The 27,576-nt window shown below is 38.0% G+C and overlaps 1 protein-coding gene across 18 annotated transcripts in view; it reads left to right on the forward strand.

Moving 5' to 3' along the window:
- SETD5 (SET domain containing 5) overlaps positions 1–26,137 on the forward strand; it is a 75,883-nt gene extending 49,746 nt beyond the window's left edge. For 10 of the 18 annotated variants that reach the window (XM_037800996.1, XM_037800970.1, XM_037800955.1 and 7 more), the window contains 10 exons: positions 41–361; positions 766–1,008; positions 6,173–6,302; positions 13,239–13,486; positions 16,595–16,651; positions 18,629–19,099; positions 21,359–21,657; positions 22,557–22,690; positions 23,179–23,267; positions 23,609–26,137. In XM_037800996.1, the coding sequence (XP_037656924.1) occupies positions 41–361; positions 766–1,008; positions 6,173–6,302; positions 13,239–13,486; positions 16,595–16,651; positions 18,629–19,099; positions 21,359–21,657; positions 22,557–22,690; positions 23,179–23,267; positions 23,609–24,217 (2,601 nt within the window). In that variant the 3' untranslated portion in view covers positions 24,218–26,137. Of the gene's footprint in view, positions 1–40; positions 362–765; positions 1,009–6,172; positions 6,303–13,238; positions 13,487–16,594; positions 16,652–18,628; positions 19,100–21,358; positions 21,658–22,556; positions 22,691–23,178; positions 23,268–23,349 lie in introns of all 18 variants that reach the window. The other 8 variants (XM_037801013.1, XM_037801027.1, XM_037801049.1 and 5 more) reach the window with 3 other exon arrangements.
- Positions 26,138–27,576: the final 1,439 nt, after the last annotated feature.

Consider the following 27,576-nt stretch of genomic DNA (forward strand, 5'->3'; position numbering starts at 1 on the left):
ACAAATTTCTGGTAAACTCTTGGCCCTGCTATTGCTACAGGATGCTGCTGCAGAAAAACCAGTCCCCAAACCACCTCCAGCAAAGCCTTCTAGGCCACGACCGAAGAGTCGAATTTCTCGGTACCGGACTAGTTCAGCCCAAAGATTAAAGCGACAGAAGCAGGCCAGTGCACAACAGACAGAGTTATCACAAGCTGCCCTGGAAGAGGGAGGAAATAACAGCTCGATAACTCCTGCTGAACCTGGAAGTGTAGATAGTTTAGGAGAAAACAGACAATTAACCGGGTCTGACCCAGCAGTGGTATCAGTTACTGGATCCCATGTCAACCGTGCTGCATCTAAGTATCCTAAAACCAAAAAGGTAAGTCATGAATACATCTTTATAAGATGCATCTAACAAGGGCTATGTCTTAGGAAAATGAGAGGACCTATAATCCCCAGAAGAAAAAACCTCAGTATTATAAGATTGAAAGTTCTTCACAAAATGCTTTGATACAGAGGGCTAAAGCCGCCTGCTACCTTTTTGTTCTCTTAATTTTTTTTAGGCAGAGCCCAAATCACTGATAGCTAAAATTAATTCCTCTCATAGTGGGCATGTCGAGGCATGTGAAGGAAAATACCCTTACATTCTGAATGTCCAATTCATACTCACTGCAGTTGCTACATCCCTCTCTCTGCTAGTTTCTAGGATGAGATTGGTCTTGTGAGCTGCACTGTTGGCTTTTCATCTACAGCATCAACTAATGATCTCTTTTTTAATCTTAGTATCTAGTTACAGAATGGTTGAATGACAAAGCAGAGAAGCAAGAGTGCCCTGTTGAGTGCCCTTTACGTATCACCACGGACCCAACTGTACTGGCAACAACCCTCAACATGCTACCTGGTCTTATCCATTCCCCATTAATTTGCACCACCCCCAAACACTACATTCGCTTTGGCTCACCCTTTATCCCTGAGAGGCGTCGGAGGGCCTTTCTGCCTGATGGCACATTCAGCTCCTGTAAGAAGGTAGGTCTGTGCTTTTGTATCTTTTTCACCTAGGATAGAATACCTATAATGCTGACATATCTAACACACTCTAGATAGCCACACTCTGCCCATGTTAGTTTATAATGAGTTAGTTCAGCCATGAATACTGATGCATCAAGGATCATTGGGACTAAGTTGGAATGTATATTGCATTCTTGGTGCTAAAATTTGTATTTCATTGTTGTGTTTCTGAAAGCCCTTGAGGTTACTGGATGAACAAGCACAGCAATTGATGACTGGGTAGAAGGATGTGTTTTGTGTGTGCTCTTGTGGTATTGGTTAAAATGTCCATTTGTGATTATTGTGTGAGATCGGGCCCCAAGTATTCTAGAGCACTGTTGCATAAGTAAAAAATGGGGTCATGTTTTAAATTAATTTAATCAATATTACCATTTGAAGGAGATTAAAAGAAAAATCCAATTGTAATTGGCACAATTCCTGTTCCCTTGATCAAGTGACAAGTTGGATTGTTTGTTCCCTAGAGAGTATGGAACCTTCTTTAAAAGACTCTCTCTCTCTCTGCCTTTCTCTCCTCTCTCTAATTACCTATTAGTTTGGGGTCTAGTGACAGTAGTGTCTGGTGGTTGTTTTGTTTTGTTTTGTTTTGTTTGTTTGGTTGGGTTTTTTAATGGAATGTTCTTTCTTAATTCCCAGAAGCCCTGCATATTTTCCAAAGATGTCTCTCAGGAATAGATCACTCCCTCAGACCTATGATGTCGTTTCTGTGTTTCTAGAAGTGTAGGACAACCTTTCTTTTGGTCTTCCTTTGAGCTAGAGTCTGTTCCCTGGAACACCCTTTTCTCTTATCCTCAGATCTGGATTCAGGCTGCCTTCCTCAGTGTCTGCCATTGCCCTCCTCCACTGGCATCACGTACATGAGGATGCTGCATGTAGATTATTTGATGTGATGAAGTCTCCAACTCCAGGCAGGTCTTCCTTGACTCCTCCAAACTTAAAGCTTTTCTCCTTCCCCAAAGAACAGAACTTATTTCCTGGGGGGAGGGGGGAGTGAAAGATGAGCCAAAGTGGTGTGGGATATGGAGGGGAGGAGGGCAGCAGGGATCTGTGCAAAAAGGAAGGGCACTACTGCTGAATGAGCAGTGTACACCAAAGAGTCTTTTCCTAATGCGCATCTTACCTGAGTATTTGGATTACCTGTTGGTTGGCTTGGGGAATTTCCCAAGTAGAAGAAATTTGACCATGAGATCCTTGCCGAAAGCATTTTATAGATAATGTAATAACGTGATGAGTAACTTTCAGGTGCTAGAAATAGAAACAATGACAAATTTCTTAAGAAAAAAACAAAACAGAAGACTAATAAATTTCTTAAGTCTGTTTTCTCTAGGAAATTTGCCTAAGTAATAAAAAAGGGTTGGATCTCTGGGGATACTTCCTTATACCAAGTCAGTTAAAAAGTAATTTATCTTGATCCTCAGAGATTCTTGGAAAAAAAATATGTTGGCCATGAAGCATTATGAGTAACCTTTGGTAACAAAGAGCTATAGTAAGTCTGGTATAGATGCAAAACTGAGACTCATCTTCCTACTACATTTAGCATTGCTCAGTCCTTGTTGAGAGTAACAGCTCAAAATCTTAACTGCATTTGAGAGTAGTATTGAAAAATTAGGGTATAGATATGGTTTTTAGTCTAATAGAAGAGCAAGTTGAGAAGTGGCTTCTTTATATATATGTGTGTATATATATATATATATATATATATATATATATATATATATATGAAAGAACATATATATTATTCTGTCTTTGGCTAGACATAGGACTGGACTTTTAAGGGTGTTAACTATGGACTGTTGAAGCATTCTGTCAAGATAAGTAGTGGAATCTCTTATTTTGTTCCTTAGCATATGCATTTATTTAGTATAAAGTAAGAGTGAAGTCTGAGTTATAAGTAATATGGACTAGCTTTTTGGAATGCTTTCTTGATAGTTCTTGCTGGTTGACAGTCCTTCTGTTCCTATTTTTTCCGAACTAGCTGAGACCTGTGAAAACCAAAAAACATGCATTTGGGACCATGATTTTAATAAGATAATGATGGAAAATCATTTTCTTAAAGTTGTTTTTTGTTTTTGTTTTTGTTTTGTTTTGTTTTTTTACCTTGTTATGTTTGGGGACTTGTACATGTAACTCATCTTTACATCTCCACTGGCAACAGAAATGCTAATTAACTCAAGTCAGTGTTATATCTCTAAATGTGTCTTACCATCCTTAGTCTTGTTTTATACAGGTTCTGCTCATGATCAGTCTGTAGGGAAAAATATAGGTTTTATGCACTAAGTTACCATAGTAAGATTGTTTTATTTAAATTAAGTCTTTGCTTTTAAAATTGTTTTTTTTAGATCTAATTTTAAATCACTGCTTTAATATTTTCAATATTTAAAACAAGAATGAGCTCTTGATCAGACACAATTAATGAAATTGGATCTGTTAGCCTGAAATTGAACTCAGCTTTATCCTGATAGGAATGGAGAAGCATTACTTTTAAGTGGTTAGAAAGACTTCATCTAGTAGAGAACCTAGGAACATTTCCATGATTCAACAAAATTATAATAAATCCCTGAAAATCACTCAGAGAATACTATAAGTTAAGATGAGAAAAAATAACCTACATATGATTAGTTAGATTATATTAAAAACCATCCTCCATGGGATTTAGGGTATATTCCTCATAGCCCTGCTAAATATCTGATTAAAGAAGGTAAAGCCTTGTAAGTTATAAACAGTGTAAGATACATTAAAGTTGTGACTGTATATTTGCACCCCAAGGTTATATATCCCATTGCTGGAGTATTTCACAAAATATTTTATGGCATCCGTGGAGTTTCTAAATTAAATTGCATCATAGTTCTTAAAAAGCCCATTATGGTATATCTGTTTTTGCATCTTTCTTCACTTCTTATTTTACAATAGAAGCAAGCATTTCATTAGTGTCCCACCATGTTTTATAAATCTTCTCTAAACTCATTTTGTAGGCATATGTGTAGGGCATTTGGTCTCCCAGATTTCTTAGAAGACTTGCCTCACTGATCATGAAACATTATGCTTACATTTGTATTTCATTGTGTACTCTGGAGAGTTAATAATCTGTGTATCTCTACACGTATCATTGAAATTGATTGAACAAGTCCTTATTGAACATCTGCTGTGTTCAAGCTTTCTTCACTATGTTATTTCATTTAGTCTTCATGACAGCCCTGTGAATTGGGAATTTTTGGTCTCAATTTACAGATCCAGAAGCCTGAGTAGGGTGTAGAAAGGTTAGGTAACTTGCTCAAAGTATGGCAGCTAGTAAGTGGCACATCCAGTTTTCAACCCAGATCTTTTGGACCCTAAAACATATATTATTTCCTTGTTCTTTCCCCATAATAACAAAATACTTCAAAAATAATTACTGCCAACCATATCTGAGCCTCCTAAAAACTTTTGCAATTCACTTTAATACAGAATTTCAGAGAAGAAAGGAATGTTCTTATGACTTTATCAACTGTAGGTAGGATTGGGGCACAATGTCTAAAGTTAATCTTTATCCATAGGGATGATTAGAACTTGTTAGATAAAAACAAATGTTCATGTTCCTTTTTTATGATCCTTTTGTGGGTGCATTTACTTGACACTGGACATGTAAGAAATAAACTTCTGGAGCAAAGCATACTACAGTGATCCCAAATGAATCCTGTCATCTGCTCTGAAAGGAAAAACTTTTACTAAAGGTTACAGAACAGAGGACTTTTCACTTATTTTGTCCACCTATGCCTAATATCCTCCATCTATAAAATGAGTGCTTTGGACAAGATCCCTTCTAAGCTGTTAGGATTTATGATTGTGGCAATTCATCTTCACATCAGTATTCTGTATTTGTAAGATAGTTCATTCTTGGTCTTGTTTTGGCTTTTCAGAGACCTGGTTGTATCCTAAAATATTTATATAATTCAAGTGACCATTGAGATATCTCTTTTTATATACTCATTCACTCTTACTTCTTCCTCATGTTTGCAAGTTTATTTTCGCTTTCGTTTGGCAGACCACAATGACAATTACATGATGTAAAAGTTTTCTTGGTGAATTTTTCCTGTATTAACTCTTACATTTCTAAGAGGGGAAATCTATTAGAATGACTCTTTGGTGAAGAGACTATTTGCTTACCTGTAATACTTGTTCTCTAAAGGTGTAAAATTATAACTCACCTTTGCTCTTCCTATTTGGGGGAGGGTCTGACTCAGAAATTGATGTTTATCAAAATTCGATCTGTCTTATGTCAGGGCAGGAGAGCCACAGAGTGGTGAGAATCTACAACTGTGTATCTTAAGAGAACACAATTACAGGTAAGAAATTTTCTCTCTTCCACAGGATACATAATTTTATTATCCTAATCTTTATGGTCTTATTGTCTGCCTAAATATATTTCTCATCAGTTTAGATTCCAACATTCACTACAGAAATATGTGCTTGATTAAAGGTCCTATTTTTTGCATTTCCCCCTTTTTTGATTTCTGCTGGAGGTTTTTTCTTGTGATTTGCGTTATTCGTTCATAATTTAAACTAATTGGAGGGGGGGTGTGGCTCCCAAGATCTTTCAATTTGGAGTATACTTGTTGGAAATGTTTTGGTACCTGTAGTAAATAGCTATTTATTCTCATCTGAAGTCTTCCTGTGAATCTTTTCTATTAACTTTTCCAGTATCCCCAGCACAGGGCAGACAACTCTTAATTCAGAGATCTTTATCTTCCTTTTAGGCACTTATTTTATGTAATAATTGCATCCTATATGATCACAGTCTTTCTTAAGTAAATGTTAAGGTTTCTTCTTTATCTCTTTCCACTTACCCTATCCTAAGCAGTATGAAAAATTTAACAGTAATCATTTTTTATTGGCTTTGGTTTTTTGAAGGGATCTTATTATGTGTAATCCAGATTTATTCAACTTTGCCCAGTAGAAGAAATTAATGGGGCAACGATTTAATATGCTGAAACACAGGACATGAACTGTGCTTGACTGTGGAACTGAATGAATGTGTTCGATTGTACCTATCACCTGTTGATGTTTACCTGTTTAATGTATTTAAAATAGGTGTGCTAAATGATTTTAAATGATTATTGATAATTCCCTGGTTCTTTTCCCATTAAAGCGCTGGATCAAGCAAGCCTTGGAAGAAGGAATGACTCAAACGTCATCTGTACCCCAAGAGACAAGAACTCAGCACCTATACCAAAGTAATGAGAATAGTAACTCTTCTAGCATCTGCAAAGACAGTGCAGGTATGTATCTAAAAACTTTCTGGATATACAGTGATTTTTTTTTTTTCAGGGTCACATAAAAATTTTCAGTATGACTACTTAAAAATCTGATACTAAAAGAAATAGCATTGTTCTCTAAATAGTTACTTTACATCTGTCTTTACAGAGGAAGAGAGATCTGGAGTCAGGGATCAGTTTTCCCAGGACGCCAAAGAAGGAACTAGACAGTATACAGATAACAGCAGAAATGATTATGAAAAGGTTAGATACGTTTAAAGTAGTAAGTTTAGGAAATCTATATATATTTATAAGGGGAAAAAGCAAGAAAGTGTTGGAACACTAATACCCAGGAAAGAATCATAAAATTGTAGGTGATTGAGTTGGGATGGGGCAGGGGATGAATAAATGAGAAATTAATTATCAATTGGTTGTTTCAAAAGAGATTGCAGAATTAGTGTAAAGTATTTTAGAAGATATGGTCTTGAATTAATCCAATTTAATGTCCTCATGAGTTTTTAAACTAGATGACCGTGAAAAATAATCTGGTCCTGTGGTTTTCACAGTGACTTTTGAGGGGTTTTAATAAAATTGCAGTTGAAAACATTGATGTATTAACTTGTAATACTAACTGGACAGTCTTTGTATCTAAGTTTCTCCTGCCAATATCAGCTTAATTGAAAAGTTCTCTGTGATTTCAAGACACTATTATTTCCATAAGTTTATCTCTACTTCAGTTTTCTGAATATTATATAACCAAAACAAAATGCCAGAATAAAGTAGATGCAAAAGCTCATGTATAACTATGGCTGACATGGTAATATTTCAGATTTTCGTAAGAACCACTTAATTGTTCCTGTTCATTGACTTCATGAGTAAATATTATAAATTTGAATTTAATTAAATAAATATATTAATTGTGTCTCCTTTATATTAAAATTCTTTGTAAGGTTTTATTTGGGGAAAAGTTGAGGGCCATTGAAACTTTTTCTTTTTTTTTTTTTTAATTTTTGACTCAGTTTATTCTTCTATCTCTAGGTTGGATTATATCTTATAAACTATCATATGTGTGACCCCAGTGTAGAATATCTGGAAGATAAGTAATGCCATGTATTTGAAATACTATTTTTATGTTCTTCATCAAAGATTAGGGAGAGGTGCTGAAACCATATTAATGGAAAGACATTCTGGTGACAGATTTCCATCAATATTACCAATTTATTGGCATCTTATTAAAATGTAGTGAGGATGTAAATTAGCTGAGATATTCTGTCTAGCATACCCACACATACATATTGTCTGTGTGTGTGTATTATGTGTGTATTATATATATGTGTGCATTTAAGGTTGGGAATGGGAGATGAAATAGCAGCAAGTCATGTCCTGACTGGCAAAAACCCATAAGGAGAATGCCTTTGTTACTACGTGCTCTGGTTGGCATGGAATTGGGGCTGTTACCAACCTTTATTGAAGCATCTGCTCTAGTCTCTAGTCATGAGAAACATTCAGAAGGACACACCTTGCCCTTAAGGAGCGACATAAAAAAAAGGAAAATACTTAATAAACTACCAAGCAGTAGTCATGAGCAGTTCAGTATGTTGCTACACTTGTTTAAATGCCAAGGGATTTTTTTTTTTTTTTAACCATGAAGACATTAATCAAGGAAGGGAGACAGTGATATAATAGAAAGAATCAAACAGACCTGAATTTGAAGACTATAACCTTTACTTGTTATATGATTTTAGGCAAGTTACTAAACGTTTCTGAGTCTCTTCTGTAAAATAGGAATATTAATAACTGCTTTATACAGCTAACATGAGAATAAATAATGTATGTGCTCCGCACAAAATCAGACTCATAATAAGAATTATTACTGTCACTGTTCTACTACAGAGAATATACTTTCTTATCAAGTATTCATAGAACATTTATAGAAATAAGTCAGATACTAGGATACGTTAAAAATTCTAAATTCCCCAAAGCTAAAGTTGAATAGAAATAAGAGGTATTGCTATTAAGGAGGGTCAGGGAGCATAATTGTTCATTATTTATAAATGATTATATGCCATTTTGTATGTAGCAAAGTGGTTGTATTCCAAGATGAGCTTAAATATTATCAAATGAAATAGTTAATTAGTTCAGTTAAGTTGTTAGATAGAAGGTGAATATAAAAAAATTAATGGCATTTATATAGTGAGATGGTGAAGGAATAAAAATACAGTTGATTCTCGTTATTCATGATAGTTGTCCTATAAAGTTGCCAGGAACACTGAATTAGCAAATACTGAACTGTTGGGAGTTACAGGTTTAGGTTCCTGTAAGCCTCTGGTCACAACTATTTGTCTGCTACTCAAGAGTGTGCTTCTGTTTCAAGACACCATATTTAATATGTATTGTCAATTAATTGAAACTGTCAGCGAGCAGTGATATAACTCATGCCTAAATGAAGCTTATCTAATGCGTATTTTCTCTGTAAAGCACAACTCAGACATCTTGTACTAAGGAACACTAGGCAGCACTTTAGCACTATGCTTGGGAACCATTTTAAGTAGTGAAATCACCAAACAAAAATGCAGAAAATGTAGCACTAAAGGTACTGCAAAAATGATACTTGATTACAGTGAGAGCTGAACCAGGAAGAGGGTTACCTTGTTGGACATCAGCTGGGAATGTACAAGTCAGGCAACTCAGATTTTCCCTGCTCTGTGCATGTCTGCAAAAGCACTGCGAGTATTGATTTTGGTGGTTACAAATAAATTTTAACTTGTAGATGAATTCATAAATATAGAGTCTGTGAATAATGAGAAAGGATCAACTGTATTTCATTTTCAGTTTTTACAAAACTGCCTAGGAATAACCTTTGTGGGATATGTATTCTGAAGAATAGTTTTTAAATCTTGAATAATTGGAGATACATTCTGTATTCCTCAATGGAAAGAAAAAATAGTGTTAAAAGAAAAAAATACATATATAGTCTTAGGCTTTGTATACTTCCTATCAAAAAACTAGCTTGTTTTTGGACTTTAATTAAATGGTTCTGAAGTTTATGAAGAGTAAACATGAAAATATAAGAAAATTTGGAAAAAAAAAATGACAAAAATACTTTCCCTAGAAGTATAAAACCAGCTTCTAGTGTGAAACTAATGATTAAATTAGTACAGTATTACTGCAAAATGGATGTATATATGGAACAGAATAGCCAGAAACAAGCCTTAATATAAATGAAAAATTTGTTAAGTTGTTTTGGAATTTTTACTTAGTTGGGAGGATGAAAAAAAAATTGATCCTTGTCAAAACAAATTACAGCACATTGTTTTGTTTTGTTTTAAATCAAACTGAATAAAGTAAGTTTCTGTGTCTGCATTTTCTCTGAATGAAGGATGAATATATTTGCAATAAAATATATTTACAATAAAAATGACAGGAGAATAAGATCTCCACTAGCAATTGGTAAGATTTGTCATGTGTTTTAATAGCAATCATAGACCTTAACCTAGTAGTAGTTCTTTTAGGTATCTGTTCTATAAAAATATGTGTTGGACCAAAATTAATGTGCATAGATGTTATTCATGGAATTATTGGTCATAGTAAAAAAAATGTAGGGTAAAAATAACCTGAATTTCAGCCAATAAAGTAATGGTAGAATTTGTTGTTTATCTGCTAAATGCACATAATTTTGATGGAGTAGTATGCTATATTCATTAAAAAGATTACTCCTGATTCATTTTATCCAATTAACTTAATAATGCCCCTCCCCAAAAATCAACAAACTACCACTTTTGAAATAAATTTTTGCAATCTTAATTAACACATTCTGTGAGAATATTAAAAGAGTAATCTGAATAAGATATGTGGCCAAATAAGGCCTCCCCCAGGAATATGAGTGGTTCAGTATTTGAAATTTTATTAGTATAATTCATTCATTAGAAGGTTGAATGGGGGAGGGGAAATAATACCTCTGTAAATGCATTTGAAACCAGTTGCAAATTGTGCTTCATGGTGAAAACCAGTTACATTGAACCTTAAAAGCGGTTATCAAAGTATCCCATGATTATTTAACATGTTCTAGAATTGAACTGTAAGATAGAAATATTGGCAGAGAAGATTTATGTGTTATTGCATACAAATGATATGGTCATCTACCTGGAGTAACTAAGAGAATTAACTGAAAAACTGGTAGAGATCAATAAGGTTGCTGGCTACAAAGTAAATATATAAACATTTTCTTATATGTTAACAGTGACACATAATACAAAGGGAGAAATGTGTCCTATTCACAGTAACGAGGAATCGAGACGCTTAATTAGAAATGTGGCATATCTTTATGACGAGGGATGTAAATGAAGGCTCAGATAACTGAAAGATCATGCTATGTTCATGAATGAGAATTCTGCCCAAATAAGTCATGAATTTAATGTAACCCCAGTCAAGAGTAAGTGTGATATTTCAGATCAATGGGAAGATTAAAATTATTCTATCATAAAAGATTTTGTGAGAAGGCCTTATCTATTTTGGATAGGGAACAAAGATAGATTAATGCTACCTTATACTAAAGTATGTTCTATTTGAATTAAAGTTTAAATTAAAAAAAGAAAAATAGAAGTAGAGGAAAACACTTAAATTGGTTTAACGTTGACAATATGAATGGCATGCAGCCATTAGAATTTGAGTTGTAGGTATTTATTGTGGAAAGATTTTTGCCATGTATTTCTGAGTGTGCAAATAGTAGGTTTTGGAACAGTATGGTAAGACGAGTCATTGAGACCATCCCATAAACGAGAGGTCTAGGTGTAAATACATGAGAATATTAGCAGTTATTTTGTTTGTGGGTATGACTTGAAATTGTGTGTGTGTTTAAGTATATGAATATTTGTTCATATAATCTTGGAAATTATTTGAGCAAAGATAGAAAACCATAAAAGTGAATAGATTTTAACCACATACCATTTGAAAGCTGTGTATGGCAAAAATAAATAAATAAATTGTTAAACTAAAGGGAAAATGAAAACTTGGGGGAAAAATGTGTTTGTCAGTATAATGCTGTGAATAGAATAAAAGTAGGCAAATAACCAGGGGCCCATAAACTTGAAGGCAAATAGATGTCAGCTCTGTTTTATTCAGTACAGTATCAAAATTAGTGCTCAGTAAATATTTGCTGAGTGAATACTCTATAAATTGATTTCTAGGGTAGGGAGGATTAGTTCATCTTTTCATTTGCTATATTTTCATCACTTACATAATTGCCTTTGGTAGTTAAAATGCTGGATCTAGCAGTATAGCAATCTTTTAAAAGATCCAATGCTTAAGACTCTTGAAATACATAAAAATTATTCAAAATATAAGTTATGAGATGCTTGTATAAGTTTGTTTTTTATACCTAGGCAATTAATAAGAAAAGGAGAAAATGCTTATTACTTTAAGAGACTTCTGGAACAAAAGGAAAATACAAATATACTTCTAGGAAAATAAAGCATTCTCAGATATCAGAAGGGAAAATATGCGTCTCCAGTATTGTTTTGTTTTTTTGTTTTTTGTTTTTTTTTGCATTTATTCTTCCCTCTCCATTTCAACATATACTAAATACCCTAGTTCAGTCCTGGATAACTCCTTATGAATAGTAAACTATTCTGTTAACTTTAAATAGTTTCCCACTTTCCGATTTCATCCTACCCATTGCTGTCTGATTTATTCTTCCTGAAGCATAGTTCTGATTGTGATGTACTGTCCCAAAGCTTTTCCTTGATGGCCTGGGATAAATGTCAGTCCTTCAAATGAGCCTTGGAGGTATGATTTAACATGGTGATTAAGAATGTAAATGGAGCCAGATTATCTAGTCTTTACCCCTCTGCACATCAAATTCCTCATCTTTTAAATGGGGACAATAATAATAGTAGTGCCAGATTTATAGAGTTGTTACTAAAATTAAATCAGGTAATTCACATAAACCACATAGCAGTGCCTGGTATATTGTAAGGACTTAGAAATTATAGCTATTAAATAGATTAGAGGTTACAGCGGGGGAGGGGAAGTATATGTTTGGGTAATGGTGTGTTTGTAAATAAAACTGATAAAAGATATATATCATAGTTACTATTTTTACTAACAGAAGTATGCCCCTGTCTTGAGATTCTTAAAACTTACTTTAAACATCTTTTAATATGTTTTCTCTTTCTTAAATTTTTAAATCCCTTGAAAATAGAATATAGGGTGGCCATTTCCCCCCAGTTACCTAGTTCAGTGGTTTGTATATAGTAGGTATTCATTAACTGTAAATAATTAAAAATAGATTTTTCCCCAGGAAAGTGAGATGGGTGCTTTGGCCTGAACAGTAACCAGAATATATAGTGTAGTAGTAAATTGCTTTTTAAGTGGCCCTCCTTATATTGTGGAAGGGTTTTAGAAAGTAGTATTGTTACGCTTAGAAAAGGAATATGAGCCTAGTTTTGTAAAATGGTTAGAAGTTTTTGTAGAAATCATTGCACACTTTGAAGCACTCTAAAACTAATGCCTAGATATGAATCAGGAAATACGTAATTCTTGTCTCCTAAAACAGAACATCATAGTAAGAGTTGCTGGAAGCAGCAAAAATTTATAAAAGAAGATAAAAGTAGTATGTATTCCGCATCCTAGTAGCTTGAGTTCATGATGTGGCAGTTAGGCAGAGGGTGATTTTAACAAAGGGATGCACATTTGAGATTTTCAGACACTCAGAGCACAAAAGATAAATTTACGTTTTGAACTGGAAGAAATTAAATTAGTTGATTTAACCTTAGCCAACAATCATTAAAAGTGTCAGATTAAAGTGTTTCTGTGAGCTTTTGGTTTGACTGGGGAAGAAAATTTAATGATGATACAAAGGAAGAATTAAGAGCCAATGTGTCTTAGAGCTCAATGACTTTGCTACAGAGCCTCCTTTTAAGCTGTGATTCTGTGTTCTAATCTAAACTTTGTATTTCACAGACTTGTTGAGCCCATTAAAGAAATGGAAGTCTCGCTATCTGATGGAGCAGAATGTTACCAAGTTACTGCGTCCTCTGTCTCCAGTCACACCACCCCCTCCCAATCCAGGCTCAAAGAGTCCCCAGCTGACCACACCTGGCCCATCTCACCCCGGAGAAGATGAGTGTCGGAATGGATACAACCTCATGTTCTCACCTATCCCGTCTCTTACTACTGCTAGTCGCTGCAATACTCCTCTGCAGTTTGAGGTGATTTGGATTTGGTTGTTGGGAGTGCTGGTTATGAGAATCATCATTTGCACCTCCCCATTTGAAATACAGTATCATTCCAAATGTTTCTTTACCGTGTTCCTTCCCCACCTCAACAAGAGAATGGGAAACCACAGGGTCAGTGTGACCTATTACCTGGTAGCCTCTCATCTTGGCAGCCCCCATCCTTCCCATATAGGACCACTGCTACCACAGATCACATTCATCTGTTTTGCATGTAGTTCATCAGTCTCTAGAACTTCAGGTAGTAAGCATGCTAGCTCTCCATCTTTATCTTTATTTCGTACTTCGGTTAAAATGGGCCTCTAGGTGCCTATAGTAACCATAGTGACACCAGCCTGAGAGTTCAGATTATACTGATTGAGTGTGTCTCCACTTCTAGGCCTTTTAGTCAGTGAAGTATCTTTCCACTGTTGTTGGTATTTTCATTGTGGCCTTTGTGTACAAGGATTTAGAAAGCATTTGGTTATGGTTTATGGCAAATGAGTTTTTTTTCCCCCTACTCCAGGTTATTTTCCTTCCTTATTGCTGTGTGTTAAGAATGAGAAGTAAACAAGAGGTTAACAACATGCATTTATCAGATACAAATTTATTACATTCACTGATTAACCTATTTCAAAAAGTAGTTCTGAATCACTTTAGTGTTCAAGTTGGGTGGCAGCAGGTTTTTCCAAATAGAATCCATGTATATAAAACACTCATCTATTGCATGTTGCTTTGATTTGTAATTAAATTAAACAGATGCTATCTCCTCCTGCTTCTCAGAAAAACTTGTCCCTACCACTAAACACACTCAACTTTGCCCATAGTTTGCACTTCTCTAGATGTGTTCTTTGATAAAGGTGAATGTCCTAACCTATCCCATCATCTCTTTGGTGAGAGCATAAGGATTAAAACTACCTGGATTTTAATAGGGTAACTCAGAAAAGAGTAGCTAGTAACCTTGAAAGTAAGCTATATTCTATACCTAACTCTACGTCATATTAACTTTCTGTTAGAGCAGACCTCTTTTGGGGGCGGGGGGGGACCTCCTCGTTACTTTTGATTTTTCTAGGGGATTTGCCCAAAACTACATTTATTCTTTACCAAATCCCCATGGCATTCTTTGCCAGATATTAAAACCACTGATTCAGGCCTTTCTAGCTTTACTTTGTCTACTTGAAGTTGACTTTTCAGTTAGCAACTAGAGTTTTATATAAAATTTTATGTGTGGAAATTCTTCCTGGAGGGCAGTAGATTATAAGAATGAAGTTTTATACTTTATTTTCTTACTTTGTTATTTTATCAATGCAGGTTTTATTACTAATGCAAGTGAATCACCTTCCAAAACAGCCAAGTTTTGCATTCAGTACATTCCCTATCCTTGTATCATTTTTTGTAACTATGAATCACTGTGCAACTGAAAGCTCATTTTAATGTTAAAAAAAGTCAAAGATTCAGTTTAGTGATAGATGGTCAGAGCATAATGTTGGAATACCAGAAGGGAAAGAAAATGTTTTGTAATACATTCAATAGCCCTTCCTTTCAAAAAAAATCCAATACCTATTTCCACTGTTTTGAACTCAACTCAGGAAATTTAGATTTTCTCCTCAATTAAAAAAAAAAAACAGAAAAAAACTTTACCATCCTGACCTATCCTTATCACCATTCTAATTGCCATTCTCTTCTATGTTCTAGTTCAGAGATGGGGAGCCTTTTTTCCTTTAAAGACCTACGACACCTAGAGAAATATCAAATAGGTTTCACAAGTAAAGACCAATTTAATTTGGGGAAGAATATTTTTGAGAAGGGAAATAGAGTTAATTCCAAGAGAAGGATGAGACATCTCTTCAGTGCTAGAAAAAGAGGTGAAGAGGCATGTAGTGGAAGAAAACAAGATGTTAAGGAGGAAAGCATGAAGAAGGAGTGAAAGGAACATTGGGAGGGCAAGGTTAATTAGGCTCTCCTGTCTATCAGAATAACCCTTCCCTTCTCTTCCTACCTTAAAGTCCATATCCCACTGTCCATCTCACAGACAGGCATGCATATATACCACTCAACCATCCCCTGAACAAATCCACAGCCAAGATATCCTTCACTGCTAAAGCAGACTTGATTCCACTACCACAGTGTAGATCTGCTACCCAGGTCACAGTTGTCCAGACTCTATATTAGGAAAACTCCCCTTACCCCAGTCATGACACCCTGAAACCTCATCACAACCACCACCACTGTCACTCTCCACATTTTACTGTTCACATCTTTCCATCAGGAGTACACATACTCACACACAAACCCCTTTCCTGTGTGATATTTGAGTGTTGCTTCAGGTAAAAGCCATAGGTAACCTTGTTTAGGACATGGAGACTTGAAATGTGCACACTTGTGCTTCTCCCCCTCCCCCCGCCTTTTTTTTTTTTTTTTTTGCTGTATTCTCACATGTACAATGGATTTTACTTGAGCAAACATCTGTAGGAGCACTTAGTTCCAATTAGATTATGTCAAGAACCAATTTACCCTATGAGCTAAAAATTCCATCAGATGCGTTTCCTATAACTATCATTCAAGAGGAATTGGCCCTTTCCCTAATTCTGTCATCCCCAGCATGCTAAGCAGTCCCCCTGAATGACAGTGGTGGACATGAGGCATATAAAAGAATAAGGAGATATGAAGATCAGAAGAAGCGGGTGTGGGGACAAGGACAGAGGTTCCTCTAAAGAGGAATAAGTGGTAGAGTGCCAGACAATAGCAGTTAATTTAGGTTGCTGAAGTCTTATTTAAATACAAAGAAATATACTGTAAAGTTTCACTCATCAATCTCTTTTCTGGTATCTGCTTGGGTTGTTTAATTATAGCATGAAACATTATAACCAATTTACCCTTAAATGCTTTCAGAAACACCAGGAAGCATTTTAACAAGTCATTTGTCCTTTGAGATGAGTTCTGCAGTTAAACATTTTCCCTGTGCATTCTAATTCCCACCCCCACCCCACCCCAAAAAACATTGTGGCTAACATCTATGCTTGCTTTTTACTTTATTTTTTGTTTGTTTTGTTTTGCTTCTTAACTTCGAGTAGATGAATAACAAGATGCTTTTCCCTCCTCTAGAACATATCCTCCCCTGAGAGTTCCCCTGCGCATAGGCCCGAGTCCCTGTCACCCGAGGTAGTTATCACACCATCTCAATCACACTTGGAAGCTGAGAGTGAGTGTGCAAGAGTGTGTACCTGAATGTGTGGGGAGGGTTGGGGGATCAGAATGGGGTAATGGGCTGGAGGGCGGCTGATCGGTCACAGTAAGTTGAATGAATCTTCCCATGTGTGACTGTGACTACTCAGGACTATCATTATAGATGGAGGAAAATGAAGTAGCGGGAGTATGATGGGGTTTGTTTTTCTTGTTATTTGAGGGAGGGGGTGGCTAAAGAGTTCTATTAAAGAAGAGTAGAATATAGAAGTCAAGTTTAAAGGAGGCCAAAGATGTGGGAGGAGCCTTGTTAAAGTCTAATTACAAATAAGGTCTGTTTTGTTAAGAAGGGAAGTTGAACCAAAAGTTTGTAGGAGCTAGCTTTTGTTGTTTATTATTTGTGGCTGAAAAAAGGAGCAGTTTACATCAGCAGAAGAAGTTTATATCGGAAAAGTTAGGCAGCAATTTATGACTTTCTCCAGTTAATACAACATCTCTTTGCAACCTGATGTTGTAAGCTTTGGTCGATAGCTTGAAAAGCTTTGAAAAGCTTCTTGAGGAAAGAAGAGTCATTCTGCTTCTTGGATCTGTACCTTTTTCTCTATATAGCTCTTTAGTCAGTCCATGGCTTGCTTCTGTGTCACAGGCCTCCACTCCTGTCATGGTTGTGATACAGTGGTTGTACAAAAGTGGCATCTCTTAGGATGTCAGTTGAGTGCTTTTCTCAGAAACAACTACTGTTGTGGAGATGTTAAATGCAGATTTTAGTGTTAAGAGTTTCTTAACTTATAAGATTTTGACAAATGAAACTTTTTTCCTCTTGAAGAGAAAGTTATATTTCTAACAAACTTTCCAAAATTAACTGAACCGTTAACACTCCCTCCTTTCTGGTCAAGAATTGGGGCTGAACTCAGTGACATTTGACCAAATTCTGAATCAGTAGGATTTTGTAAATCAGTGTCAAACTGAAAAAGGTTGTAGTCTACTAGTGTACTAGAGGTGCTCCGGGTATTTTTACTCTAATAAGGAAAGGAAAGGAAAGCTCTCTGTCCTCAGTTAAAGATTCTAAGATAACATAATTGAGAGGCTGACATAATGTGGTATCTGGTGTGATTCCCTTCTTTGTAGAGAGTTAGTTGAGACCTATTAGTAGACCATCTTGGTGTTATAAGGTAAGAAACAGTACCATTCTTTGTAGAGAGTTAACCAGTTGGTGGAAAAATCTTAGTGTTGGGAGGTAGTAGGTAGGATTTATTTTTGGTGTGTTTCAGGATTTCAGATTCTCTGCAGTTATGGACCTTAGTGGTTTTATTGTATGTTGACATGCATTTGAGGATAAAGAATTGAGTGGCCAGAACATACGAGAAACATACCTACTTAATAGTAAAAATGAATGAAGTACTGGTTGGTTGATGTCTTTAATACTACTCTCCTTTACTGAACCAGTAACTTAAGTACTCGCCTTTCCGTGTCTTTCTACTTTTCTTTCACCTTCCTCCCTCCCCCACCTTCCATCAATATTAATTTAGAGATGAATAACATCGGAAGCCAGTTATCTTAAGACACCAGTCTCACCTCTGTAGTGTGTGCATGGGGCTCAGGTAAATTCCTAATGATACTGCCAGACCCTTAATATAGCACAAGATGATTCAGCAAACACGATGAAAGGCTAAGCAGGCAAAATAGTCACATTTGGCCAGTTACCTAATTCTGACTGACCCAGTATTATCCAGAAAACTTTTTAAAAAATTGGGAAAGGCCGGGATTTTTTTTAGGAATCTGGCCTATTTACACTGTTGTTACTTGGGACTCTTACAGATGTTAATGGCTTTCTTTCCTCTACTTCCATCCCTCTTTTCCTTGTTCACCTGTACCTTCTCACTTCCCTTCCTTTCTGCCCTCTGACTTTATCCTTTCTCCCCTACCCCATGTCTTCGTTGGTTTTTATTCTTCCAGCTTTGTCACCGGAAAGACGTGGATTTGGCAAAAGTAGGATACCTTGACTCCAACACTAACAGTTGTGCTGACAAACCTTCTCTGCTCAACTCAGGTCATTCTGACCTGACTCCTCATCCCTCCATTGGACCCACTTCTGAAACTGGCTTCCCAAGCAGGAGTGGAGATGGACATCAGACCTTTGTAAGAAACTCGGACCAGGCATTTCGGACAGAGTTTAACTTAATGTATGCCTACTCGCCTTTGAACGCTATGCCTCGAGCAGATGGGTTATACCGAGGATCTCCCCTGGTGGGGGATAGGAAGCCTTTACATTTGGATGGTGGATATTGTTCCCCTGCAGAAGGGTTTTCCAGCAGATATGAACATGGCTTTATAAAAGACCTCTCTCGTGGATCCATGTCACCTGGTAGTGAGAGAGCCTGTGAAGGAATCCCATCTGCCCCCCAGAACCCACCACAGAGGAAAAAGGTAAATGTCACATATTATATAGGCCCTTTTGAAGAACATTAACCAAAAAATTTGCTGAGTTTCTGCAATGTCCAGTGAAAAGAGTTTGATGAGTACTATAAATATTCAGCAAATTTAAATGCTTATTATGTGTCATGCATTGCTAGGCAATTCCGAGGATACAGCAGAGTAATAGCTTAGGTTATTTAGCACTTCCCATGTTATAGGCACTGTGCTAGACTCTTTATCTGTATTAATCTTTACAATAATACCATGAGATGAGGAAACCAAGGCAAGTTAGGTAATTTGCCCATGGTCACACTGCTAGTAAATGGGAGAACTGGGGTGCTTACTAACCAGGTCTTTTTGATTCCAGATCGCATGCTATATATTATTGCCTCCTAGGTTCTACCCTAATGGAGTGTATAGCAAGTGAGACTGAGATTTAGCAGGTAGTTACATAAATAATTCATTACAGTAGTGACGGATGCTCCAAAGGAATTGTTCAGATGTGGCAAAAGCATCTTAACAGGGGAACCTGACCTAGTCAGATATGTGGAGTGCATTTTGAGAACAAACAAGAGGCACTTAGCCAGTTTGAGGGGTGGGGATGGAATGAGAAGTGACAGGTTCCCAGTGTAGCTGAACTATAAACAGTAGGTAGGTAAGGATGTTCCAGTGCGGGGGCAAAGCAGTAAATATGTGGAACTCCACTGGGTGGGCAGCAAGGATACAGTGTGGTTGCAAACAGTTGAATGTTATTGTGTCAATTAAAGGGGCAGGAAGAGTCAGAAGAAGAGTATGGAGGAAGAAAGAAAGAGAAAGACAGGCCAGACCATAGAGAGATCCCTAACGAGTTGGGACTATTCCTAGAAATCAAAAGCCCAAAGTGTGCTTTTTATATCAGTGGTTCTCATCTAGGGGCTTTTGGGGGTGTCACAGTGACTTCCATTTATTGGGCAGGGCTAGGCAAGGGATACTAAATGTCCTATGTGTGGGACATTCTTAATGTAATGGCAAAATGTCTTTAGTACCTTCATTGACAGTATAGCCTAGTAGCTTTTTATATTTGCATTTCAATAAAATACACGACCAGAACTTATTATAAACCCCCTTCCAAAATTGTTGCATAGAAAATACACAGAATTGTCTTTTCATATTTTTGTTATCTTTTACATTTGGACAGAAAAATAAGAGTCCAAAGTGGATAGGAGGAGGAAGAAACACTGTCAGATAATTTGGAGTAAGATAGTAATAGGTGTAGAAGACTTGTACAAACAGCATGGACTATTGGGAAAAAGAAATGGAAACAATCTTTGGATTTCTGATTTCATTTAATTATTATGTACAAAAGTGATTGAAATATGATTTATTATTTCAGAAACATTTGTTGAGTACCACTGTCTGCCATGTTCTGTGCTAATGTTTAAGGTAAAAAGCCAAATAAACTTGGTCTTTGCCCTCATAGAACTCCTAGTTTTATAGGAACAAGCAAGACACTGTAACAGATAGTAAAGCCAGTGTAAGTGCAGTGCACTGTAAAAACAGAGGAGGGTCTCTAGGCATTGGCGGGAGGAGGGTGTCCTGCTGTAGCAGTCAGAAAAGAATGAGTAAGGATTAGGCAGATGAAGGAGGAGTCGGGGAGAAGTTTCCAAGTATAAATTTTCTGGAGCTGCCTTACTAAAATAAAAACTAGAAGTCATTGCTTCTCCTTTAACACAAGTTTCTCATGTGTAAGAAGCGGTAACAAATCTCTAGGTCCACCTTGGAAATCCTGAAGCATTGCTTTTTCCTTATCTTCCTTTTTCTTCTCTTTTAATAGCAATTAACTAGGGATCCTTAGTGAGTGAGGAAGAGCTATCAGAATCGCCTGGGAGGCTTTTTTAAACTACACAAGCCTCCAACTTTCCACCTCCCTTTTCTAGGTGCACCCATTGTTGCAAATTACTAGGATAGTACCTTCTGTTACTGGTAGGGAATGGTGTAATCTCATGGGTTTTTCTAAAGACAGTAAAAACTTTGAGAGCAACTGGTTGAACATCATTCTCCAAAAATGTCATCTAGTTTATTTTCTTCATCTTACCAACATATGACTGGCTTAAAAGTGTAACTGTGCTCACGTCTCTCACCTGGAAAAAATTGCCAGGGTTGTTGTCTGCTTTGTTTACATGGCTTGGTTGGTGGTTTACTAGAATTCCATCTTCTTTTCCTTCTCCATTGCTCATGATCCAGTAACAATGTCTAGCTGACCTAGAGTCCTGTTCCTTTTTTGCTTTCTAGGTATCGCTGCTGGAGTACCGCAAACGTAAACAAGAAGCCAAGGAGAACTCTGGTGGGGGAGCGGACTCAGCACAGAGCAAAAGCAAATCTGTAGGAGCTGGGCAAGGCAGCAGCAACTCACTATCTGACACTGCTGCCCATGGTGCGCAGGGATCCTCAGCCCGAACCCCATCCTCCCCTCACAGAAAATTCTCCCCAACTCATTCCTCTATGTCCCATTTGGAGGCGGTAAGCCCATCAGATTCCAGAGGCACTTCTTCATCTCACTGCAGACCTCAAGAGAATATCAGCAGTAGGTGGTAAGTTTTTATTTGATGCTCTATAATTAAATTCAGGAAGGAAGTACACGTTTAAGATTCCCGATTTTACACAAACCGAATGGGAACACTAATCTGAGAGAGGCAGCAGACAGTGGTGTATATCCTGTTCAGCTGATTTAATAGTGTCAGCCACAACCTCCCCTCCCCCCAGCCTTGCAGAAGCAAAGAATTGCTACCGAGACTGTGGAGTAATACTTGGACATCATATAGTTGTGAAATCAGATGAGGTATTTTATTTCGTGGGTAATAATACTGCCTCTTCTATTTTCTCATTTTCTGTCAAAGGTAAGTTCAGCCCATTTCCACTTGAATTAACAACAGATGTCTCTACTCCACTAGCATAAATGAGATAAGACGTATATTCTGAAAAGACATGTAGTTTGCTTTAGGGGAAACCACAGTTCAAAGGCTAAATAATACTGATGGGAAGTACTGAGAACCGAATGAGTGAACTAGAAAAAGAAGCACAGGAGTTTAGGTATCTTTAACTGAAGAAACAAAGTCTAGGAAAGATGAGACATGGTTCCAATGAATAATATTTATTTAATCCATGAAACATTTATGAAACTATTATGTGCCAGACACATGATTTCACAGAGGAGAAAAATTTGCCATTTCAAAATAGGGGTTAAAAAATTTTGGCCTTTTTTATTCACTTTTTCCTTTATTTTTTTTCCTTTAAAATTGTTTTTTTACTTCTGTGCCTGACATAGTTTGAGGCAGAGGATATAACCTTGTTTTAAATCAGTCCTGACGAAAACAATGTTTGAGCATGTTTTAAGAGAACACCTTGTACAACCTTTGTTGGGGCTTCATTTATACCAGACTCTTGAATCTAAAATCTTGGGATTCAAACGTGAACCATCTTGCTTCCACAGGATGGTTCCCACTTCAGTGGAACGACTCCGAGAAGGTGGGAGCATTCCCAAGGTCCTCCGAAGCAGTGTGCGAGTGGCCCAAAAAGGAGAGCCCTCTCCCACATGGGAGAATAACACCACAGAAAAAGACTCTGGTGAGCCATAGCTTTCTCCTCCCTACTGAGTTCAGGGACCCATGAGCCAGGCTCCACACAGTTCACACCAAATACTGGGATGAGGCAAGACAGTTTCTTATGCAGTTGGTCTCTATTGTATGTTAGATTCTAGTTCTTCCTTGCATCTATTCTTTTGGGCTGCAGTGTTCTTAAGGTCTAGCATTGCTTGCTCTCTTTCTGCTCTTTTTTTCCCAAGGGACACTTTTCTGTAACTCTTATCTCTCCAAAGGCTTGGAAATCCACCTTGATGAAGGATGAAGAGAAAGGAGGAGACGGAAATCAGATCAGGCATTTTAAAAATAGCCCATAATTAGCCACTCCTTTTGCCCTTCTGGCATGCTACACTCGCCCTATTTGTCACAAAGAGAGAAGCACGGGTTGGTGATGGTGTTGGTAATTTGAATAATGGGTGTTTCTCACTTATTCTAAGAAGGCAAGTTTTAAGTTCATTTTGTATTACATTCCAGACCTGGCAGATGGAGAAGGCTCAGAGACGTTGAGCTCAGCACTCTCTAAAGGAGTAACCGTTTACAGCCCTTCCAGATACAGCTACCAGGTAAGACAAGAAATACTGATCTCTGGGCATACAAATATGTTCTGGATTCCAAATATTGTGTGATCCTGGCCATCCTTTGCAGTTGAGATGCCTTTATATGAAGAGTCTTTGCATATAGTTTCAGCAGCCTTGGAAGTAAGTCATCATCTGCTCAACTTCAGGTAATAAATCATGCCAGTTAAATACATGAATGAGATGACCAAAGACAGCCATTGCACTGTCGTTGGTATCCACAAAAGAAAAAATGATTAAAAAGAAGAAAAAGAGGGTATTTTAAATATTCACACACCATTTAAGGGACTTGTTCACCTCCTTCTGCTTTTCCTCCCACCTCTTTCTAGCTCCTGCAGTGTGATAGTCCACGGACAGAATCACAAAGCCTCCTTCAGCAGAGTTCCTCCCCCTTTAGAGGACATCCCACCCAATCTCCAGGATACAGTTATCGAACTACTGCACTGAGACCTGGAAACCCCCCCTCTCACGGTTCTTCAGAATCATCCCTCTCTTCTACTTCCTATTCCAGCCCCGCCCACCCTGTGTCCACAGACTCATTGGCCCCATTTACGGGGACACCAGGGTATTACAGCAGCCAGCCACATTCTGGAAACAGCACCGGCAGCAGTCTTCCAAGGAGGAGCTGCCCTTCTAGTGCTGCTAGCCCTACCCCACAGGGCCCCTCAGACTCGCCAACCTCAGACTCGGTTTCTCAGTCCAGCACAGGAACTCTGAGTTCCACCTCCTTTCCTCAGAACTCTAGGTCATCATTGCCATCAGACTTACGGACTATCAGTCTACCCAATGCTGGACAGCCAGCTGCCTACCAGGCCTCCAGGGTATCCGCGGTTTCCAATTCACAGCACTACCCACACCGCGGGAGTGGGGGTGTGCACCAGTATCGACTCCAGCCTCTGCAAGGGTCAGGAGTCAAGACTCAGACAGGACTTTCCTAGGGCTTCTGGATTTGGGCAAACAGAACTCATTGAGCCCAAAGCTGCTTCCTTCCAGCTGCCTCTGGATCCTAGGCCGAGCATATTGCTGGGGAAGGGGGGTAAAAGGTGCCAGAGGATTGGGTCTGGTTGACAAGAAATAAGACTTGTGGTCGCGACTGGCCTCTGGCCTTGGAGAAAGATGTAAATCTTGTCTGAAGCAGAGACTATAAAGAAGTTTCTCCCTGCTGTTAAGGGTACATTGTTGACAAGCAAATGGTGTTTTGGTTAGTAACGGTTCTAAGTGCAATGAGTTGTGTTGAAGCCTCTTGTCTCCCATCCTTGCCTGTAGCCTGTAGTCACTTGTGCAGTGAGAACATCTTTTTAAATTTTGGGTAAAAAAAAATCTTTTCAAAGGAAGAAAAGTGAAAAGCACCAATCTCAAAGCCCCAAACCATCTGAGTAGTATATTAGGGTTTTATGCTCTTAAGAAAAAAGGTAGGTATGTAAATGTTCACTCTTAAGAGAACCATTTCAAAAACAGATATCTGGCCAAGGTGTGTCCACCACGAATACTCCCTACTTTTATCTTAAGGTCACCAAGAAATAGGCAGAAATGGTGAAGCTTGGAATGTGCTCTGACAGAGGGGTGCCTGGCTGTGACGAAGAGCTCATGTTCAGCTCTCAGTTCCTCAGGAGCGGAATATCTAGTAGTTTGTCTGAGCCCCGACCTGTTCACATCCCAATCCCCACTCCTCAAGCTATTTCATGGCTCAGTATCCCATAAAGTTGGTAGGCAAATAAAAGAGGAGTGGTAAGTGAGATGGGCCAATTGCATTGCTACTTAGCTTTTGGCAATAATTTGATTTTGACAATTATTTGATTGGGAAGGATCCCAAGTGATTTGGGAATTATTTGAACTTGATTTTTTCTGCACCCTATTAATCTGGAGTTGATGATTCCATATGAGTAGGACTGGCCTCCATGATTGGGGAGCATGCACTTGTGACTGCAGGGTAAAGAGTAGAAGGATATGTTTTTTGTGGAGTGGCACCGACAGGACTGTGATTGTGTGTGGGCATGTCCCACAGTTCTTTGGGGGATGTTTACTCTTATTTGAGAGTGGGCAAGGTGAGAGCTACAAAGCCACCCACACACCTGACACTGGTCTGGATGAGATGAGAACAGACTGGCTTCTCCCCATCAGTGCATTGTGCCTGTTGTACACCCCTGGAGGAGCCCTGGAGCCAGCCCAGGTGGAGTACACAATCTTTTAAAATTCCATATGGTTGCCAGCTTATTTCTTTCACTTGTTTACTGTAATATCCGGTGTGTTTTTATTTATCTAATTTTGTATTCAGTTATAACCATGGTAGGGGTAGTGAATATATGACAGGTGTAATCCCTGGTGCTGCAGTGGACCTTACTTCTTTTCTTTTGGACAAGATAATACTGTGAGTCTCCCTTCTTCCTTCCCTTCCTCTAATGTTTTTTCTCTTTTTTTCCCTGGTCTCTTAACATCCTCTTCTTTTCTGCCCTCCTCTACAACTATCATATATGCACAGTCTTCTCTCTTTGTGTGTGACTGTTACAAAATTTCACTTTTTCAAAATTGAAATCAGGTGTTTGCTCAAACAAGGGGAGATTTTTTTTTTTTTTTAATGCTGAGTCCTCAGCAGAGAACTTTTCTTTTTGTTTCCCCCACAAACCCATCAGTCTGGGAGAGCATTGGGAGTGGAAATCATGTTGCCTGGGATGCTGGTTTCTTTGTATATTATATAAAACGTATGTAAATGTCTCTCCATTTGGGCTGGGGTTTGCATTCTCCCCTTGTTATTAACCAAGGGGAGAGGCCAGCGGGCAGGCGGCCCTCACCCTGCCTGGCACGTGCAGAGACCCCAGCCACTCTGTGTGGGCAGGGTGCTGTCAAGACCAGACCTCTTGGGGGGGGTGGGGGGGTGGGGGGAACTCTTGGAAGGGAAGAAGTATCACTTCTTCCTCAAGTGGAGTGTTTACACCTTGCTGTAACATTTGAACTTTCACAAGAGATGTAATAATTTTGATAATAAAATTCTTAACCATAATAATCAGAAAGTTGAGAACTTCTTTGTTGAATTCTGCGACTTTACCTTGCCTAGTTTTCCTAATGCCGTTTTTACCTGAAGAGAGCAAGATGGACCCACATCCAAGAGAATGTGCTCTTGGAGTTGTTTTCCCCATAATGGGACCAGCAATACTGATTTATCCCCCTTCAGCCTTTCATGATTAAGGTCAGGCCAGCCTTAAGGCAAGTCTGCGACAGTGGCACTGAACGTTGAAAAGTGACTTGAACAGGACTAGAGTTCCTAGCGTTGGCCTCATTCATTCAGCAGCTATTTATCAGCCCTCTTTTATGTGCCAGGCATTGTTTTTGTGATGGGCTTATGGGGTGGTGGACTGTCCTGCCCTTGTGAAGCTTACATTCTAGGGGCAGGGCAGGGAGAACTAAACAGGAATATAATTGCAAATAGTCATTATCATGTTATTGTTGCATAGGAGTCATGTGACTAAGAGCGGACAAAGGGACTACTCTAGATTGGTTGGTCAGGAAAGGTCTCTGGGGAGTTGTCATTTGAGCTGAAACTTGAGTGATAAGGAGGCATCATAGGATCATGTATGTGAAGAACATTCCTGCATATGTGGAACAGCAATTTCAAAGACTGTGGTAGAGAAAGCTTGGTTGGGATGTAGTAAATGAACACATGTCGGGGGTAGGAAGATCCAGTAAGAGAGGAATAAGATAGAGGTTGGATCATGTAGAGCAGGGATCAGCAAACTTTTTTCTGTAAATGACCAGATAGTAAATATTTAGGTTTTGCAGGCCACATGGTCTCTGTTGCAACAATTCAATTCTGCCATTGTAGTGCAGAAGCAGCCATAGACTGTGTGCATCTGTGTTCCAACAAAAGTTTATTTACAGAAACAGGTGGGCAAGTCAGATTTGGTTTGCAGGCTGTAGTTTACTGATCTCTGATGTAGAGTTTGGTTTAAAGACTTTGGAGTCTTAAGTGTAGTAGGGGAGCCATTGGAGACTCTTAAACAGAGAAGTGACACTGTGATTTATTGTTTGGTTGGTTGTTTTTAAAAAATTATTCTGCTTGTTTTGATCTTGTTGAAGGAGAGATGAGTATAAGCCAGGAAGTCAGTTTGGAAAGCTATAGCACTTTATCAGGCAAGCAATAATGGTGGCTTGTATTAAGATGGTAATAATGGAGATAAGGAGAAATATTGGAGTCAGGATGTGTTTGGCAAGAAAACAGCAGAACTAGATGGTGGATTGGATTGGCAGTGTTTTGCTCTAACATTTGTTTGACAGATACTGAGTTCCTATGGTGGGACTGCAT

Source organism: Choloepus didactylus, chromosome 1 (genome assembly GCF_015220235.1).
Source record: "Choloepus didactylus isolate mChoDid1 chromosome 1, mChoDid1.pri, whole genome shotgun sequence".
In the NCBI taxonomy this organism is placed as follows: domain Eukaryota; kingdom Metazoa; phylum Chordata; class Mammalia; order Pilosa; family Megalonychidae; genus Choloepus; species Choloepus didactylus.